This window comes from Ammospiza nelsoni, chromosome 2 (genome assembly GCF_027579445.1).
Source record: "Ammospiza nelsoni isolate bAmmNel1 chromosome 2, bAmmNel1.pri, whole genome shotgun sequence".
In the NCBI taxonomy this organism is placed as follows: Eukaryota; Metazoa; Chordata; class Aves; order Passeriformes; family Passerellidae; genus Ammospiza; species Ammospiza nelsoni.
In genome coordinates this window covers 115,633,447-115,650,861 of record NC_080634.1, presented here as the reverse complement: position 1 = coordinate 115,650,861, position 17,415 = coordinate 115,633,447, and the positions used below count along the sequence as shown (strand labels likewise).

Genomic DNA, 17,415 nt, shown 5'->3' with positions numbered 1-17,415 from the left:
GCTGCTATTTTGCCATAATGTTTGTAATAACTTTTACCTAAGTTACTGCCATACCCAAAAGCTCCTCTGTATTTCTTTCATTTGGCTTTTGTTTGAATGAGTAATTCTTCTTGCAATCCTGTATAAACACTTCACAGAAATCCCCCTGCACTCCCAATAAAAACATTGTCCATAACAATATGGAAAAAGCTGTCTCCAGGTGGATTTTCCAGGAAGTGTTTTGTGTCTTTAATATCACAAACACTTCAGAGAGTCAACTCAGAAATCTTGCACTATCATAACATTTCCCAAATTGATGTAGTAATACCTCATGGTGTCAGAGTATTTCTTACTCTAGAGATGGGAAAAGATCCAAGTGCTGTTACAGCTATTCATGCTTACTGCTTCTTGCCCTTCCCCACATTTGTTGGCCAACACATTTCTGTCTCAGAAAGCTCCTGACTGTGCCTGGAGCAGCCCAGCTCAAATCCAGGTTGTCCATTCCCCACTCAGACCTGTACAAAGCCAACTGAACCCCACAGCAGCCAGCAGCCAGCCTGGGTCACATCTGTCCCTGCTCCTGCCCACAGAGCCACTGAAAGGTTCAGTGGTGACCACACACGGGACTGAAAAATGTGCTGAAGATTTAGAGCTGCAATCTGAAAAGGTAAAATCTCCAGAGAGAAAATCAGGTTTATATACAATTCAAAGTGAATTTGTAATTATTGTCAATGTCACCTGACACTCTGAAGGAATTTCAGCAGTATCCAGGTGACTTAGGAAGGAGGACAAATGGGCACAACAAACCCAAAAAAACCCAGTGGCAAGGCTAGGAAGAGAATTGAGTCTTCCTAACATCAGTCCAGCCTTGCCTTCTCTTCAGACACAGAGGACTTAGAGGTGCATGTCACAGGTTTTAATTTAGTGCAGCATCCCCCATGCCTTCATAAAATGAGGCATCTTTGATTCAAAAGTAAGAGAAAATACTTTCTTTTGGCTTTTCTGCAGCCTCCTCCCCTCTCCAAACCACAGCTCATTGTTATTTATTCAAAACCATTAATTTAAATTGCCAATTAAAACCAGACTTTTACTGCAAGGCTGCCATAGCCCAAACCACAGAGCTTTGTAACAAAAACACCCCAATGGTGCTGACAGGCAGCAGCCACATGGGCTGGCTGTCATTTTAACAGGATCACATTAATCCCACGTGCAGAACAGAGAAATGTTCTCCTTAGCAGCCCCAAACATTTTTATTACCTGTATCTGAAGATGACAAAGTTTTGCTGACTGGAGCACCATGAGAATGGAGGGCTTCAACAATGAAATCCTTTTCAGTCACCTTTACTTTGACTGGAGTTTTCACAGGAGAATCTGAGGACCAAATTTTTTGGTTATTTGAACTGGTCAAGACATTTTTTACTGCATTAATGAGAATTTATTACACCAGTTATGCCTGCTCAAATCATATTTGAGAAAACTGTTTAACAGAAATTCTCAACACATGTTTTGTGGTAAACCTGACCTTAAAAGGCCAGTGAAGTGTGAGAATTTTTTAAAACATTTTAAAATTTTTAAAACATTTTTAAATGTTTAAAACATGAAAGAATGTTTTTAAACCTACTACTGTAACACATTAGACAACACCCACTTAAATAAAAGATTTGCTTTAATAACTTAAAAGAACACAGATCTTTGTGATGCTTCACACCAAGACTGTTAATAGGTTTTACTTTTATAATTTTCCCAAGAAAAATTGGAAAATCTGCTCTTGGAGGACATGCTGAAAAGTATTTTGTCACCAGGTAACACCAAGTTTCATCAGAGATGATAACACAGATCAGGGTTAGAAGGCACAGGATGGTTTGTTATCAGCAGACCTCTGATACATTTGTCACATGAAAAACCATCCCTGCTACATTATCACACCATGGTGAAGATTTGGTGAATTAAAAGAAATATTAACTGTTTCTCTTGTAAGAAACAAGTTTTGGTGAAAATTAAAACCCTGATTCTGGAGAATACCAACAACAGCCCCACTCCAACACATCACAGAGCTCTGGGATTGGTGCTTCCCTGCCACCCCAGCCCCCAGTGCTCCTCCTGGTGCCCATGGAGGAAGATGTGGAGGTGCTGACCTGAGCTCAGGGGGGAGGATCTCCCTTCCAGGCGAGGTTTGGTTCTCACAGCAGTGACAGTGGTGACCACAGTGCCACAGGGCATCACAGTGCGGTCCTTCTCGATCTTGGTGGCCAGCACTGGAGAGGACACCTGCCTGGCCTTCACTTCACTGGGCTCTATAAAAGAGAACTGAGGAGACAAAAAAACACCTCAGAAGCACAGTCAGGCAAGAAGAACTCTATTTCTGGTACTCCTTTTAGGTTTTGCTGAGCCAAATTCAAGAGTTAATTCCTTCAATAAGACACTGTTGGAATCTGAAATGCAGGGAGCTCTCAGAACTTTGGGCCTGGAAGCCAAAGCTTAGAATTAAACACAGGATTTGATCTGAGACCTTGGAAAAGGCTTCAAAATTTCAGTGCTAGAAGTGAGAATGTGGATTTATGGTTTAAAGTGGAGACACATTATGTTAAATTGAGGAAAGTTTAGAGTTTTAGAATTTAAGATATAGAAAAAATTAAAAGTAGTTACAAAGGCAAATAAGAAGTTTAGAATGCAGCACTGTAGGTTTGTGTGTCATAACATGATTAGTTAAGAAAGCTTACACTGTAGCATGGGTCCATAAGACTAAATATTTAAGGATTGTGTCAAATGCATAAATATCCTTGTTGGCAGTGTTTTTTTTATTGGTCAATAAACCCTTAAAATGATTTATTTTATTCTGTAACTTTTTATTTATTTTATTTTGTAACTAGGGGTCTTGTGACCTTCTGAAACATGCAGTAAAGATGTGATCCAAACTCACCCTTCCTGTCTATGTAGAAGATAAGAAAAATAAACCCCATCATCTAAAACAACTCAGAGGTCCTGTCTCTAAATCATTCAAAATTCCTTCCAAAATCCCTTAAGACACAAACACCCTGCAATCAGAACAGGCTGCTCTGACTCAGCCACAAGCCCAAGCACGAGATCACAGAATCACAGAATAGTGAGGTTGGAAGAGACCTCTGAGATCATCGAGTCCAAGCTATGCCCTATCACCTCAACCAGACCATAGCACCAAGTGCCATGGCCAGGCTTTTTTTAAACACATCCAGAGATGGTGATTCTACCCCTCCCTGGGAAGAGCATTCCAGTACTTTATTATTCTTTTGGTGAAAACTTTTTCCTAATATCCAACCTATCCCTTCCCTGACATAGATTGAGACTGTGTCCTTTGGTTCTGTCAGTGCTGCCCGGTGGAAGAGACCCCACCTGTCTGCAGCCTCCCTTCAGGAAGGTGTAGGCAGCAACAAGGTCACCTCTGAGCCTCCTCTTCTCCAGCCTAAACAGCCCCAGCTCCTTCAAACGTTCCTCACGGGGCTTGTGTTGCAAGCCCCTCACCAGCCTTGTTGCCTCCTCCAGACATGCTCAAGCATCTGGAAATCCTTCCCAAACTGAGGGGCCAGAACTGGACACAGCACTTGAGGTGTGGTCTCACCAGTGCCCAGTGCAGGGGAAGGATGAGCTCCCAGCTCCTGCTGGCCACACAGTTCCCAATGCAGGCCAGGATGCCATTGGCCTTCTTGGCCACCAAGGCACACTGCTGGCTCATGTTCAGCTGGCTGTCGACCAGCATCCTGTCACAGACATGTTTTATGAAAAATCCTTTCCCTAGGGTTTTTTCTCCTGAGAAGCTGAGAGGCCTCAGGAACAAAATGTAAACAATGATTATCTGCTGCTGTGGAATGCAACAGGTGCATCTGTGATTGGTCTCATGTGGTTGTTTCTAATTAATGGCCAATCACAGTCCAGCTGTCTCAGACTCTCTGGTCAGTCACAAGATTTTATTATCATTCCATTCCTTTCTATTCCTTGCTGGCCTTCTAATGAATGCTTTCTCTATTCTTTCATAATATATATCATAAAATAATAAATCAGCCTTCTGAAACATAGAGCCAAGATTCTCATAGAGCCAAGATTCTCATCTCTTCCCTCATCCTGGGATCCCTGTGAACACCACCACGGCACCCCCAGATCCCTTTCTGCCTGAACACTGTCCAGCCACACTGTCCCCAGCTTGTAAGGTTGTAGGGGATTTTTCCGGCCAAAATGTAGAACTCAGCACTTAGACTTATTAAACTTCATGCTGTTGGACTCTGCCCATCCATCCAACCAATCTAAGTCTCTCTGCAGAGCCCTCCTTCCCTTCCAATAGATCAACACAAGCTCCCAGCTGAGTGTCATCTGCAAATTTACTAATGAAGGACTTGATGCACTCATCCATGTCGTCTATAAAAATAAGTAGAACTGGTCCCAGTACAGAGCCCTGAGGGACACCACTGGTGACTGGTCCCAGCTGCATGCAGCACCATTCACCATCCCTCTCTGGGCCTGGCCATGCAGCCAGCTCCTAACCCAGCAGAGAGTGCTCCTGTCCAAGCTGTGTGTGAGCATTCCCAAGCAGTTCCTGAAGGAACAGGTGCCCCCCAAGCCCAGCAGTACCTCTGCAGTGATGGAGCCCAGCCCGGGCCCTGGCTCTGAGCTGCTCTCCCCGGCCCCTCTGCTCAGGGCAAAGCTGTGCTGGCCACAGGGCTGCTTCCTGAACAGGTCCAGAGGGACAGTCACCTGCCCGGATAAAGGACCTGCAAGAACACAACCAGCAAGGTCAGCCCACAGCAAAGCTGCCAGGATGGGTAAGGGAGAGAATATGGGAAGGGAGGAGAAAAATTCAGGCAAAAAATCGCAGTAATTGGTTCCGCACCATGGGACAGAGAAGTGGCATTTTACAGCTTTTTTTACCATTTTATGACTATTCCTCAGCCTGGTCTAATACTCTGCAACAGGGAAGAATGGAACCATGAAATGTTACTTATTTACTGTTGTTTCTGGCCATTATTTTTCCCTTTATATGCAGAATATCTAGGGGAAAAAAGGAAACAACTATTAGGTTCTTGGACAATCTCCATAACCAGTTTCTGCATCTTTCACTTCAGAGGGCAATCTGGATTCCTGGTTAACTGGTGCATCACAACAATAGTGTTTAATTTTAACTTTAATAAAACTTCAGCAATTCTCTTGCTCCTCCCATGACTTTATCAGCTCCACTAGATAAGGACAAATTATTAGCAAAGGTACTAATGATTTAAGAGATGAAATCCTAGTTTTCTGTGCAAAGCAGAATGTTTAAAAACAAAGAATTCCTACACTTCACTGGCCTTTTGGGGTCAGGTTACCACAGAACATGTGCTGAGAATTTGTATTAAATTATTTTCTCAAACACAATTTGAACAGGTGTAATAAACTCTTGTCTATACCTGTATTATACAAGAAAGGATTTACATTATATCAATATAACTCAGCACCTTGCTCATTAATGAGTCTTCTATTTAAACTTTTTGGAGAAGAAAAGCTCAGCAGGTATGGAGGGACAGAGGGGGAGGAAGAGAATTGTCAGTGCAATCCACGGGGACCTTTTTCTTCAGGAAACCAGGCTGAAAGTAAGGACGCAGAACATTTCTGGTGTTGTTTGAAAGACAAAAGATGCTTAGGTACAGTCAAGACTACATTTTGTCCAAGAAAAACATAAGTTTGCTGACTCCACATACATATTCTTTTAACAATAAAAAGTAGTATCCACATCAGAAATTTTTTTAAGCTTTTGACTTTCCAATACCTCCAATAATCACATATCATAAGCAAGGTATTGCACAACTTTGTATATGTAGATTATTATAAATAATTCTGAAACAACAGAATTGAGCTGTAAAAATGTTTGATCCTCCCATGTTTTATATTTAATCCAAATAAATATAATAAATATATAAAAATATAAATAATAATAATATAATATAATCATATATAAATATAATCAGAAGTGGAGTGTTTTACACCTGATTGTGATTTTCACACCTGAATTCTTAGGGAGTCTCTAGGACTTAAAAAGGAAGGATTTACAATTAACCCCTTCAGCCACAGAAAGAACTCAAAAGCTTAATTTGAAACCAAAAAGGTTCACAGTGGATCTGTTACATGTTGAAAAGATGGAAAAATACAGGATATCAGCACCTGGAAGACTCGGTATGTTGACAATCTACAAAGAAACTCAAAGATTCTCTGTAACCTTAACCCAGGCACCTGGTCAGTGTATTTTCCTTCCACTCATGATTTCTGATGGATCTCACAGTTTCTGTGCTGATCCAGAAATAAAAGGGGGCTTCTGTCAACACTCAGCAAAGCTCACAGGCTGACCATGCAAAATAACTCAGCCTTAAAATACTTACTATCCAACTTTCCATCTTCTACTATCTGCAGTTGCAATGCTTTTGATTTGGCACTTAGTTCACTGTGAAGGAAACAAAACCACGTTAGGTCTTTGCAGCCCAAGCAGATTTTCCTACCCATGTAGATTTTCCCCTTTCCCCAGCTTTTCTCAGCCCTCTCCAAGCCAAACACTGCACCTTGCAGGTGGGTAACAGTGACTGAGGGGATCTCAGTAAAAAAACACAGCCTGGGTCACTCTCCCACTTTTGCACAGGTTAAATTTATTGAATTTCAGAGGATTTTCTTCTCCCCAGGAGCTGAAGATGGTTCCTAGTCTGACTGCTACACCACAACACCAAAAAGTTTTGTTTCTCCTGGCAGGATCAAATTTGTGAGTCAAGATGCTGGAAGAGACTCAACCAACATCCCTGCAAAAACAGGACAGATGCAAGAAAACAAAAGTAGTTACAGCTTTAAATGAGAAGAGTCTGTACCACTTTTCCAAAACATGACTCAAGGATGCTGCAAGCCAACAAGAGGAGTTTCTGTGTGACAAAACCCAGGTGAACTATTCTCAGAATTACACATCTGGTACTTCCTAAGATGGACTAGACAACAGATACAAAACCTTTCCTCTGACTGACACAGTGGAGCAAACTGGGTGCCTGCTGAGGAACCCTGCAGTAAAACTTTATTTTACACCCTCCTCAGCAGGCATTCTGCCAAAACCCCTCAGGGCATGCAAACATGTATTTCATTGTGCCATGTCCCCCTTTCAGCATGGTGTGATCCTGGCTGCAGACACCCCACCTCCATTAGATGCTGTGGTACATCATCTGTGCAGCAGATTTGAAGTTTTTTCCTGCCACTCCCACTCTTCCTGCACCCCAAAACTTGGAGAGGAACACCTTGATGTCCCTATTGCTGCTTTGCCATGAAGCTAAAGCAGAGTCTAACATGGGGGTCAGTACTGTGGTGTTCAGAGTGGAGGATATTTTTGGCTCTGAAGAAAGAAAAACGCAGAGGTTTGTGTGTGGGAACTTGAAAGAAGTTCAAAAACCCCTGCCAAAATCCTAATCATTTATCTGTAAAAGCCCCCAAGCTTACCTCATGCACTTCTGAAAAGCAGTGTGGAAGCCTCAGCATTATTCCTGGTGTCAAGGCCAAATTCCTGTCAAGTTAATCACGTCCTGCCTGCCCTCTCCCAGCCCTTTCAGCTGGAAAAGGGTATTATTCTTACAAACTTCCTGTCCCAAACTGCTGGGAACTTGTGTGCTCTGCAAGCCTGAGCATGGGTGCTGTTCCACCAACAGATAGCTGAAGTGAATCACAGAGCCACTGGCTGAAGCACTTTGTGATACTTCAGAAAACAAAGTTTATCAGTGAGTCCCTGCTTTCCTAAACCCATGCACCTCAGAAGCCATTTTTGCTCTGCTGTTAGAAAGTGAAAATAAAAATAGTTTTAGAACTGCTCACCTCTGGCCTTATTTACAGCAGCTGTGTGAATCACAGAAAACTGTGTAGGCTGCCTGAAAGTCCCTTGTTTTGTTTTACAGGAGAAAGAAAATCTATTTAAGTTTTACACTCCCTTTTTAGTCATGGCCACCATTCTTTTAGATGTTTTTACACATTTGCTTTTTTCACTCAGGGGAGGGAATGGAGAGACATTAGATTCCCTCAAATGCAGTTTTCACAGTAAAGTGACTTCAAAACCTTGCTAACAAAACCTAGCAAAACCTTGCTACACCTTGCTACCTAAGAAGTGCTAACACTTCTTTTCTGGCACTGTAGGAAAGCATGAGGTGATTTATTATGCCTGTGACTGCTGTCATCTACTAGAATCATGTCTCTACCATGGAACACCTACAGACCTGTATCTCATTTCCATGCAGAGGGTAATTAGAGATCCTCAAGTCCCCACCAGCTCCAGATTTCTCTGAGGCCACACAGACAAAGTCCAAGAATGGACCTATTTCAAAATGCCACTCTTCTCTCACACAGTTCAAGGAAAAAAAAAAGGTGCTTTAGTGTAAAAGTATTCTCAGTAGGTAAGTTACTTACAAGATAAACTCTTCCTTCCAAAAGGGATGTGCAGCATTTTTGGCTACAGAGCTGGAAAACTTCTGCATAGGGTCATTCAACTGAACTATACACACAAGGTTTGTGCTGCCTGTAAGGGGAAGAAAAATCAGTTATTAATAATAAATAATAAAACAATAATATTAATATATTAATATTAATAAAACAGTTATTAATCAGTTATTAATCAGTTATTAATGCTCTATCACCAAGAGGCCACTTACTGCAAAGAAACCCCTTTTCCTTGCACACTGTATTTTTGAACAGACTTTTGCAGACTTTTTCTCACCCTCCCACAGGAAAAATGCCTTCCCTTGGCTTGTACACCGAGGATATTCATGGCAAAGGTCACTATTGCATCACTGTTGTCCTATGAACTACCCTACACACTGTGAAACATGACAGCCCGATTTAAATCCTGCCATGAAGCAACAAAATGCAGGCATGAAACGATGCAAAAAGATGGGGAGACAAAGAGTGAGCAGGTGATGTTGTGGGTGTGAGTTGGGGAGGGAGTAGAGTTGTTTACAAGCTGCTTTAAAAAAAACAGAAGTTTTCTAAGTTCCCCCTGGTCACACTCACAGTGGTTTATCTGGAGAGGAAAATAAGCTTTTTCTGCTGGCAAGTGACTGGCGACAGCAGTGCTAATTCACAGCGGTGTGCGCACTGTGGTTTTTAACAGGTTTTAAAGCACTGCTGCAACCTTATCTGTGCCTTGATCTCGGAATTTGATAGCGTTGCAAATTGGCATATTAAGAGTAGTTCTACTTCGGCTCCAAGGGGAAATAGTTTCCCTGATGTGTTCCTCTTATAACAGTCTCTTTAATACGACTCTGACAGCATCAGAAATAATTTAAAGCCAGACTTCCAACACATTAAGGAAAGCAACAAAAGCTCAGTCCTGACTGTGTGCAAAGCAAACAAAAGCTGCTGCCCCCGGTTCTCCAGAAGAATCTGGGTTTGTGTTTGCTATGAGCAGCTCTCAGTTGCTCTCTGGGGATGCTTTGGGGCTGTGTATCAGCCCTGTCTCAGGCACAGAGGCAGCCTGGGCCTGGCAAGGTGATTAGAGACAAAGCACTGTGTACACACACACAGCTTATTTGGGATCCAAGCTGAGCCCAGGGTAAGCGGCTGAGCTGCTTTCACAGGGGCTGAGCCTGAGCTCAGGGACCTGGGCTGCTTTCTGCTCCCCCAGAAGCAGAGTTCCAGAAGTGCTTTAAAAATAAAGTTGTTTTTTTTTAAAAAAAAAAAAAAAAAGCTCTGCGGAGATTTTTAGGGGGATCACTTCCAACCAGGATGAGTGAAGCAGTCTGGACTACAATTATCTCTGGGCTTGGTCCTGCTGCCACGTCCCCAGCCCAGGGCAGGGACCCTGGAACTACACCTGAACCACAAACCAACCGTACCCAACAGGGTATTGCAGCTCTTCTGCCCTGCTGTAAACAATTTACTGCTTTTTTCTCACCAGCAGAAATCACTTTTGCCCTTAGTTATTCCCTGGAGAACATGCAGCACAAAATCTTTGTGACCTTTGTTTACATACACAAACTAAGGAGATAAAAACAGACACAGCCCATAAGCAGAGACCAGTTCTGCTACTGGATATTCACCAGCTGAACTGACATATCTACAGGAGATCCAGAGCTCCCACAAACCCTGTCACTAAGATATCTACAGGAGATCCAGAGCTCCCACAAACCCTGTCACTAAGATATCTACAGGAGATCCAGAGCTCCCACAAACCCTGTCACTAAGATATCTACAGGAGATCCAGAGCTCCCACAAACCCTGTCACTAAGATATTACAGGAGAGCCAGAGCTCCCACAAACCCTGTCACTAAGATATTACAGGAGAGCCAGAGCTCCCACAAACCCTGTCACTAAGATATTACAGGAGAGCCAGAGCTCCTACAAACCCTGTCACTAAGATATCTACAGAAGATCCAGAGCTCCCACAAACCCTGTCACTATGACATCTACAGGAGAGCCAGAGCTCCCACAAACCCTGCCAGCATCCATCAATCATCCATGGTTTCATCAGCATGGACAAGCTGCCCCTCCCCAGCCCCTGTGTACCTGTGCCTGAAATATTGCACACTCCCATGGAGCCTGGGTTCCAACAGGAGAATTCATTATTGTTAGGGAATATTAATTAAAAGTCAGCCAGTTATGTCCAGAAGCCAGCACCTTCCCAGCTGTGCAGGATTCCCACCGGATTTCCAGGGTACCAGTTAAACCCCATTATGAAGCTTTATTTCTCATCCTCAGCTCCAAATATTTACACTCCAGGAGCTGCTGGGGAACCAGCAAAATTCCCTCTATCTCCTGTTAGAATGGCAAATGGGATTTTGCCTCCCAACAGCTGTGTTCCCAGAGCACAGCACATGAATTGTCTCTTTATCCTCTTGTTTTTGGGGAAGGTGCAGGGATTTTCAGAAGGTGAATCTCCTGTTCTATGCACAAAGATATCTCATGTCATCTCATCTCATCTCATGACTTGCAAAGAGAGGCAAAATGACACAGTCTTTTGGAAAGTTTAGTCTGCACTACAAAATTGTAGAGTAATAATAAATCATAAATGGTTTGGCTTGGAAGGGACCTTAAAGATCATTTCATTCCAAAGCCCCTGCTGTGGGCTGGGACACTTTCCACTTGACTGGGCTGCAGTTGCCAGCATATTTTATTGATAAAGGATATTTCACAGCCAAGAGTTCCAGAAGTGCTTAAAAATAAATTGGTTTTTTGAAAAAAAAAAAAGCTCTGCAGAGATTTTTAAGGGGATCACTTCCAACCAGGATGAGCAAAGCAGCATTACACATGACTCTAGGGCAGAAAACTATTACCTCTAACTGAAAAAAAGAACAGCAAGCAGGATGTATTTATCTAAAATACTGCCTTGCCCAATTTAGCAGCCACAAGCTTCCATTAAAAATCCTGTTACAGAATTGTTTAGTGGCCATAAACAACAGAGCCTCTGATCTGCATTTCTGCTGAGAGAATCTGAGCTGTGCCTCAATCTGCACTTGGAGAAGTCTGAGCCTTGCAAGACAGGCCTGGTGCTGCATTCCAAACCCAACACTAACTCCACTAGGATTAGGCAGTGACCTCTTTTTTGGCTTCATTCTCCACTTGCAAGAGGCACCTTCTTCCTTTATCTGTACTTCATCAGGGGAAAATGTCCCTGACAACAAAAAAAATACCTTTCAGGAGTTTCTAATACAGGAGAGTTTGAGATATATCTGCAAATCACTCTAAAATAAAGAAAAGTAAAGTAATATTGAATCAAGCCAATGTCATTGCCAGCAGCTAATGGAGAGTTGGATTTGAGCCCCTCATCTTGGGAACAGCCAAAGTGAGAACTTTTAGAAATTAAAACTAAAAGCCAGAAAATAATCAGCCAGCTTTATACATGTGGTCATTTCAATCTGTTTTCAGCAATGATGGATTTGTACAAGAAGAACAAGATGTTTAATACTCCAATAAACTAAAATATACATTAAGTCAGCATTGGCACAGGTTGCCCAGAGAAGCTGTGGCTGCCCCATCCCTGGGAATGCTCAAGGCCAGGCTGGATGGGCTTTGAGCAAGCTGGGACAGTGGAAGTGTCCCCATCCATGGCAGGGGTGGAATGAATGAGCTTTAAGGTCCCTTCCAACCCAAACCATTCTGTGATCCTATGAAGTCTATTTCTCAAAATACAGCAATTTCTTACACCTTCTTTTGAGAGCAGGCTGTAAACCAGAACTTCCTTATCTCAGCTGAAAGGAAAGTAATGTGAGAAACAACTGCTCACTTTGAAAATTTAAAAATGTTTATTAAACCTTAACAAAAATACAACAAAGGACTACATAAGGAAAAAGCTGCAGTGCTGGGAACTGCCCCTCATGCACACCACATCCCCAGTTCATCTTCAAGATGGATGCTCAGGCTTTTATACCCCTGGGGGCTGCATCAGCCAGCCCTGGCCCCTCCCAAAGTCTGTCAGGCAGCTCTTCTGTGCCATTTATCAGTGCAAACTGCTTTCTTGTCACTGGATTGGAGCTCAGCTGTTGCCATGCTCACCCCCTGAGCACCCCCAAGCTTTTCCATTCCCAGCTGCCCCATGCAAGGGACACCTGTGCAGCTTCTTTGTACCTGTCCTGGACAGCCCAGGCTGTGTGATGGCAACAATACAGGGGGAAAGGGAACTGTGGGGAGAACAGAGGGCATCTAAACCACAATAACATAGCTATACATCACTAAAGCTTTCATTAATACTCACACAACAGTCTGATGGCAACAATACAGGGGGGGAAAGGGTATATGGGGAGAACAGAGGACACCTAAACCACAACATAACCATACATCACTAAAGCTTTTCTTAATATTCACACAACAGTTATCTTTAAATTGTGAGACCAAATCCTCTCATTACCCATCTATAAGAGTAAGAACAGCCAGCCCAGCCAGCCTGAGGAGCAGCAGCAGCCCTGGGGTGCAGTACCTGCAGCACGGAGGTCGCTCGGGGGCTCCAGCGCGATGTTCCTCAGCAGCAGCTTCAGCTCGTGAGCCCTCGGAGGCTTGGGAGGACTGGTGCCCTGAGGGACAAGGCTCAGTGTGTTCTGGACATTCTGCAAAAGGCAACCAGGACAAGGGCACTGTGCATGTACCAGCACCAAAGCCTGGTGCCATGCTGGCACAGGGAAGCAGGGCTGGAACACCAACAAAGCCACAAGGGAGGTGGGACCACAAAGCCTCCACTGCCATGGGCTGTGCTGTTCTAAACATGTGTCCCAGTTCTCGTCACTGAACACTGTTAAACTTACTCATTTGTGAGTCATGAATATGTAATAAAAGCATGAAGGACACTTCTCAAAAGATTTTGGAAGGAATGAGCCTTACCTGAACCTCCTTTGTGTCTGCAGGCCTCACACTCAGCTCTACAGATGGAGAAGCTGAGCTGAAGAGGTTCTTCAAGACATCTCTGAGTGTTTCAGATATTGCACATGTCCCTGCTGTCTGCCCCTAGGAGGAAACAAACAACCAGGCTTCTCAAAACTCAGAAGTTGAGGCAAAAATTAATTTGGTATATATCTATACCATCAAAACCACCTAACATTAGCTCTGTCAGAGAGAGACACATGGTTCTGTTGCCAACAACAGAATTTAACAACAGATCATGCAAAGAATTACTTAAATTTCTCCATTATGCATTAAAGAATTAAACACTGAAAAACTCATGCTGTTCTGAGAGTTAGGAAGACACAGCTGTTAGCCACAAAACCAGGAGTTTCTTTAACAGTTTTTATCTTATGATGGTGTTTTAAAGATTCCACTGCTCTGTACTCCCTAAGAGAGCAGATCAGGTCATCAGATAAGCAGATCTGCACCGTTCCACTGATTTAATGGGAGTTATGCCAGCTTGCAGCAGCTGAGAAGAAACTAATCCTGTGCTGCACTGAAAAAAAAATTATAGCATCTCCTGGAGGTCTTCAACCTTGCTGGAAAGTGCAGTGTATGGACAGGGTTGTGCTGCTCTGAGTTGTAGTTTGCCCATAAAAAATCTCACAGCCATCTGTGCTTAGCACCACAATCTCTGAGGGGTCAGAACACACCAGAGAGTTTGTGCACACACATGTAGCTTCACATGATTAATTCTAAGGTGTATGAAGAGACTGAAGTGCCCCTGCCCTCCCTGTGCTCCTGGAGAATGCCTGCTTTCCACAGCAGGCTCCTCAGGAATTTTTGTCTGCTCAGGTACCTACAGGGCACAGATTTTTAAATCAAGCTGTCCCAGAAAGGACAGTCTGAAACCCACCAGCTCTGAAATCTCACAGAGGTTTCTTTTCTAAAGGAAATAATGAAGTAGGAGACCAAGATCTGACCTAAAAACAGAGCACCCATCCATCTGATACCACAACACCACATTCACTGATGTGCAGTTTGCATGACATGTCAAAGAGATTGACAGCTACCCAGGTGTTACAGAAACATTCATAAATCCTGTTGTACTGCCTTCTTACCTAACTGGCCTTTGATGACATGTTCAAAACATACAACAGCATTGGCTAGTTCCACAAAAATCTGCTGCATTTACACCACGTGCCCTCAAATAACCACCAAGGAAACAGATAATACTCATTCACTTGAATAAAGATCACAGTAAATTAGGCTTTTTAAAGCCTTAGTAACAGCAATTTCATTACTGAGGTTACTTAAATAAGCAGATAAATTATGGTTAGTCTTCATTGTTTTGGAGGTAATTTCCCTCCCCTGCTCTTACCTAAATTGTAAAATCCCAGTTACCTCATGTGCTTTGCCATCAGCCTAATGTGACATCTGTTATTTAACAGTAACAACAGCAACCTCAGTCACTGGACTTCTGCTCATAGGTATTTGCTGTTGTTTCCATAGTTATTTGGAAAGGAGATTGATTAAAGAGCCTCCTGTCAGCTCTTATTTTTAGCCATCCTTTTTTTGGAAAGTTACTCTCCACCACAACTCCCTTGACAAGACAAACCATAATGGCTTAACTGCCACCTCAAAATGATAAAGACAACAGGTTTCACTTTGGTTTGACTTGGGCTAGGGGTGTACAGCACAGCCAGCCTGGGGCACATCAGCACATGATGTAAATTGTGTAAATCCAAACCCTACCAGTCAGCCAGGTTGCCCAACACCACTCAGGTTCACCCAGCCATTACCAAGAGAAAATGGGTTATTACACCCAGCTTGGGTGATGTCAAAACCACTGTGCAGATAATCACAAGTAATTAGAGGTATTTATTTGTACACACAGCATTGCTTCTGAAAGAGGAAGAAAACAAGACACAAAAGCTGACATTGAAGTTTAGGAGTTGCTCCTTGCTCACAGGTTTTAGCCCTTTGTTTATTGCCTCTCCTCTTCCATAAGTGCTGACACAAACTTCAAAAGTGAAAATAAAACCCTCTAATGAATAAAGGGCTTAACAGGCACATTCCAAACATGCAGGCAAAGCAGAACAGGTGCACCTCTGCAAAGCTGGACTTGGGCACCTAGCAAAAAGCTGATTGTGAAGCCCAGTGACTGCACCAGAGTCATCTGGGTTTGTCAGGAAGGGTTTAATAGTTAATGACTGCTCAAATGTGGATAATCAACATGCCACCCCAGCATATGAAGGTCATTTACATGCTACGTGTGCATGGTAAATCCTATATTAAAACACACTTCAAAAGGCTTGTCTGGCTTTAGTTATGAGTTTCACATTTTTATAGACAAAAGCTGTGGTAATAAATTATGATGATTGTACCTTTCTCAGTACAGAAGCAGCTCTACAATAAAATTACTTTTTAACAAGGCCTTCAGTCAAGAAAACAACTTCACAAAATAGAAACAAGTCTTCCCCCACAGCTGTAGGAAAAGTTAAATCACCACATTTGTGCCAAAAATAAAAATCTGTGAAGGGTCAAAGGCAGAAGAGAACCCAAGTCAAGATGACACTTGCAGGGGATGGCTCAATGAATCAGTGCTCATAAACAAAGATCAGGTGCAATTCCAAAAGCAACAAAATATTTTTAGATCATCCATCATTTTCTTAAATAACTGTATTTTTCACAGCCATTTCTGATCTCTTGCTGCCAGACTTCAAAAGTGATTTAAATTAGGGAAGGAGCAGCGTTTTAATTGCTTTGGTGGAAATACCATCACAACTGGGTTTTTTTTATTATTTTAGAAGTGTTCTGAGAGAAGATATTTAGGAACAGACATTTTTCACACCTTGGAGTTAGATGAAAGATGTTTGCAAAGTCATTTGTCTGTCATATACAGACTTGTTTCAGTGATCTTGAGAGGTGTTGCTGGAAATCAGAGGTGTAGGGGTTTGATAGATGATCTTTACCACATTTTGGATCAAGGGGATGGAGATTCATCTGTTCTACCCTTACAACAAATAAAACTGACTGACCTCCTGCACTGCTGGCTGGATTTCAAAGTTGATTTCATCGGTGTTAATGAGGAGCCACTCAACTTTGACATCTTCTCCTTTGTCTTTCACAGAGAGCTGAAGCTGTGGACAGGAAAAGAGTTATTGTAGAGTTGTTGTGGTGTCCTGTAAGGCATTCTCCACGCTAAGGCTCAGCACAGGAAGAATGACATCAGTTTCTGAGTAGATAATTTCAAAGTGACACTCTGAGGAGGCAGAAGTTGCTTAAGTTTGAGAGTTTAGGCCAGTTAAAAAGGGAATTGTTCTAGATATCCAAGTAGTCTACCCAACATGTTATTTATCCCCAGTCTCCTGAAGAGGCAGCTTAATTTCTGTATTTACCACTTGCCCCAGAGGGGAAACAAAAGGAAGGGAAGAGAGAACAACACTTAAGACTTTTCACCTGCAGGTGTACTGGGGACAGCTTCACAAAATACGACTGAGCTTCGGCAGCCGCGGGCGGAGGGGCTGAGACAGCAACGAGGAATTTCACAGAATCCCCCACAACATTGCAAGAAACCACCTGGAGAAAGGAAAAGGATGAGGGGAAGCAAAGGGAAAACAAATTAGTCTTCAGGAGGTCTGGTGAAGGCAAGAAAGAAAGTAAGACAGGAATTAAAGCTAGCAGAATTATGTTAAGTTGCACAGGTGGGAAATTTCTAAGCAATTTCATTCATGTTCCCACCTCCTTCTGAAAGCACAAAGTTCAAGTATTCAAATCTGTACATGAAATCTAATACCAGGAAATGATGGCATTTCCCAAAATTTCTTTTGTATTATTACCTAATTCAGAAGTAACTCCTTGCCTGACAAGGACTCCTTTCCATTTCACAAATCTAGGTATTAAAAGATCCAAGAGGGCAAAGATGTTTGTTCTTCTTCCTCTTCTGCTCTGAGCAGCAGCTGATTTACCACACAATCTTTAGTTCAGTGAAACTAAAAAAAAGGTGAAACTGGAATAAACCTGCTGCTACAGCAGAGGATTCTGTCTGAGTAATTCCAGTTCTCAGTGGGTAAGAAGGAGCAGGAGCCTTTAAGAATTTATTCAAACCTTTGACCA

General features: G+C 42.7%; 1 protein-coding gene across 2 annotated transcripts in view; it reads right to left on the bottom strand.

The window, feature by feature from the left end:
- C2CD2 (C2 calcium dependent domain containing 2) overlaps window positions 1–17,415 on the bottom strand; it is a 35,505-nt gene that overhangs the window by 7,755 nt on the left and 10,335 nt on the right. The window contains exons 3-11 of one of the 2 annotated variants that reach the window (XM_059465848.1): window positions 16,759–16,878; window positions 16,338–16,439; window positions 13,297–13,419; window positions 12,899–13,025; window positions 8,398–8,506; window positions 6,357–6,418; window positions 4,579–4,718; window positions 2,115–2,286; window positions 1,237–1,350 (exon numbers count right to left, since the gene is read on the bottom strand). In XM_059465848.1, coding sequence (XP_059321831.1) covers window positions 1,237–1,350; window positions 2,115–2,286; window positions 4,579–4,718; window positions 6,357–6,418; window positions 8,398–8,506; window positions 12,899–13,025; window positions 13,297–13,419; window positions 16,338–16,439; window positions 16,759–16,878 — 1,069 coding nt within the window. The remainder of the gene's footprint in view (window positions 1–1,236; window positions 1,351–2,114; window positions 2,287–4,578; window positions 4,719–6,356; window positions 6,419–8,397; window positions 8,507–12,898; window positions 13,026–13,296; window positions 13,420–16,337; window positions 16,440–16,758; window positions 16,879–17,415) is intronic. The other variant, XM_059465849.1, reaches the window with a different exon arrangement.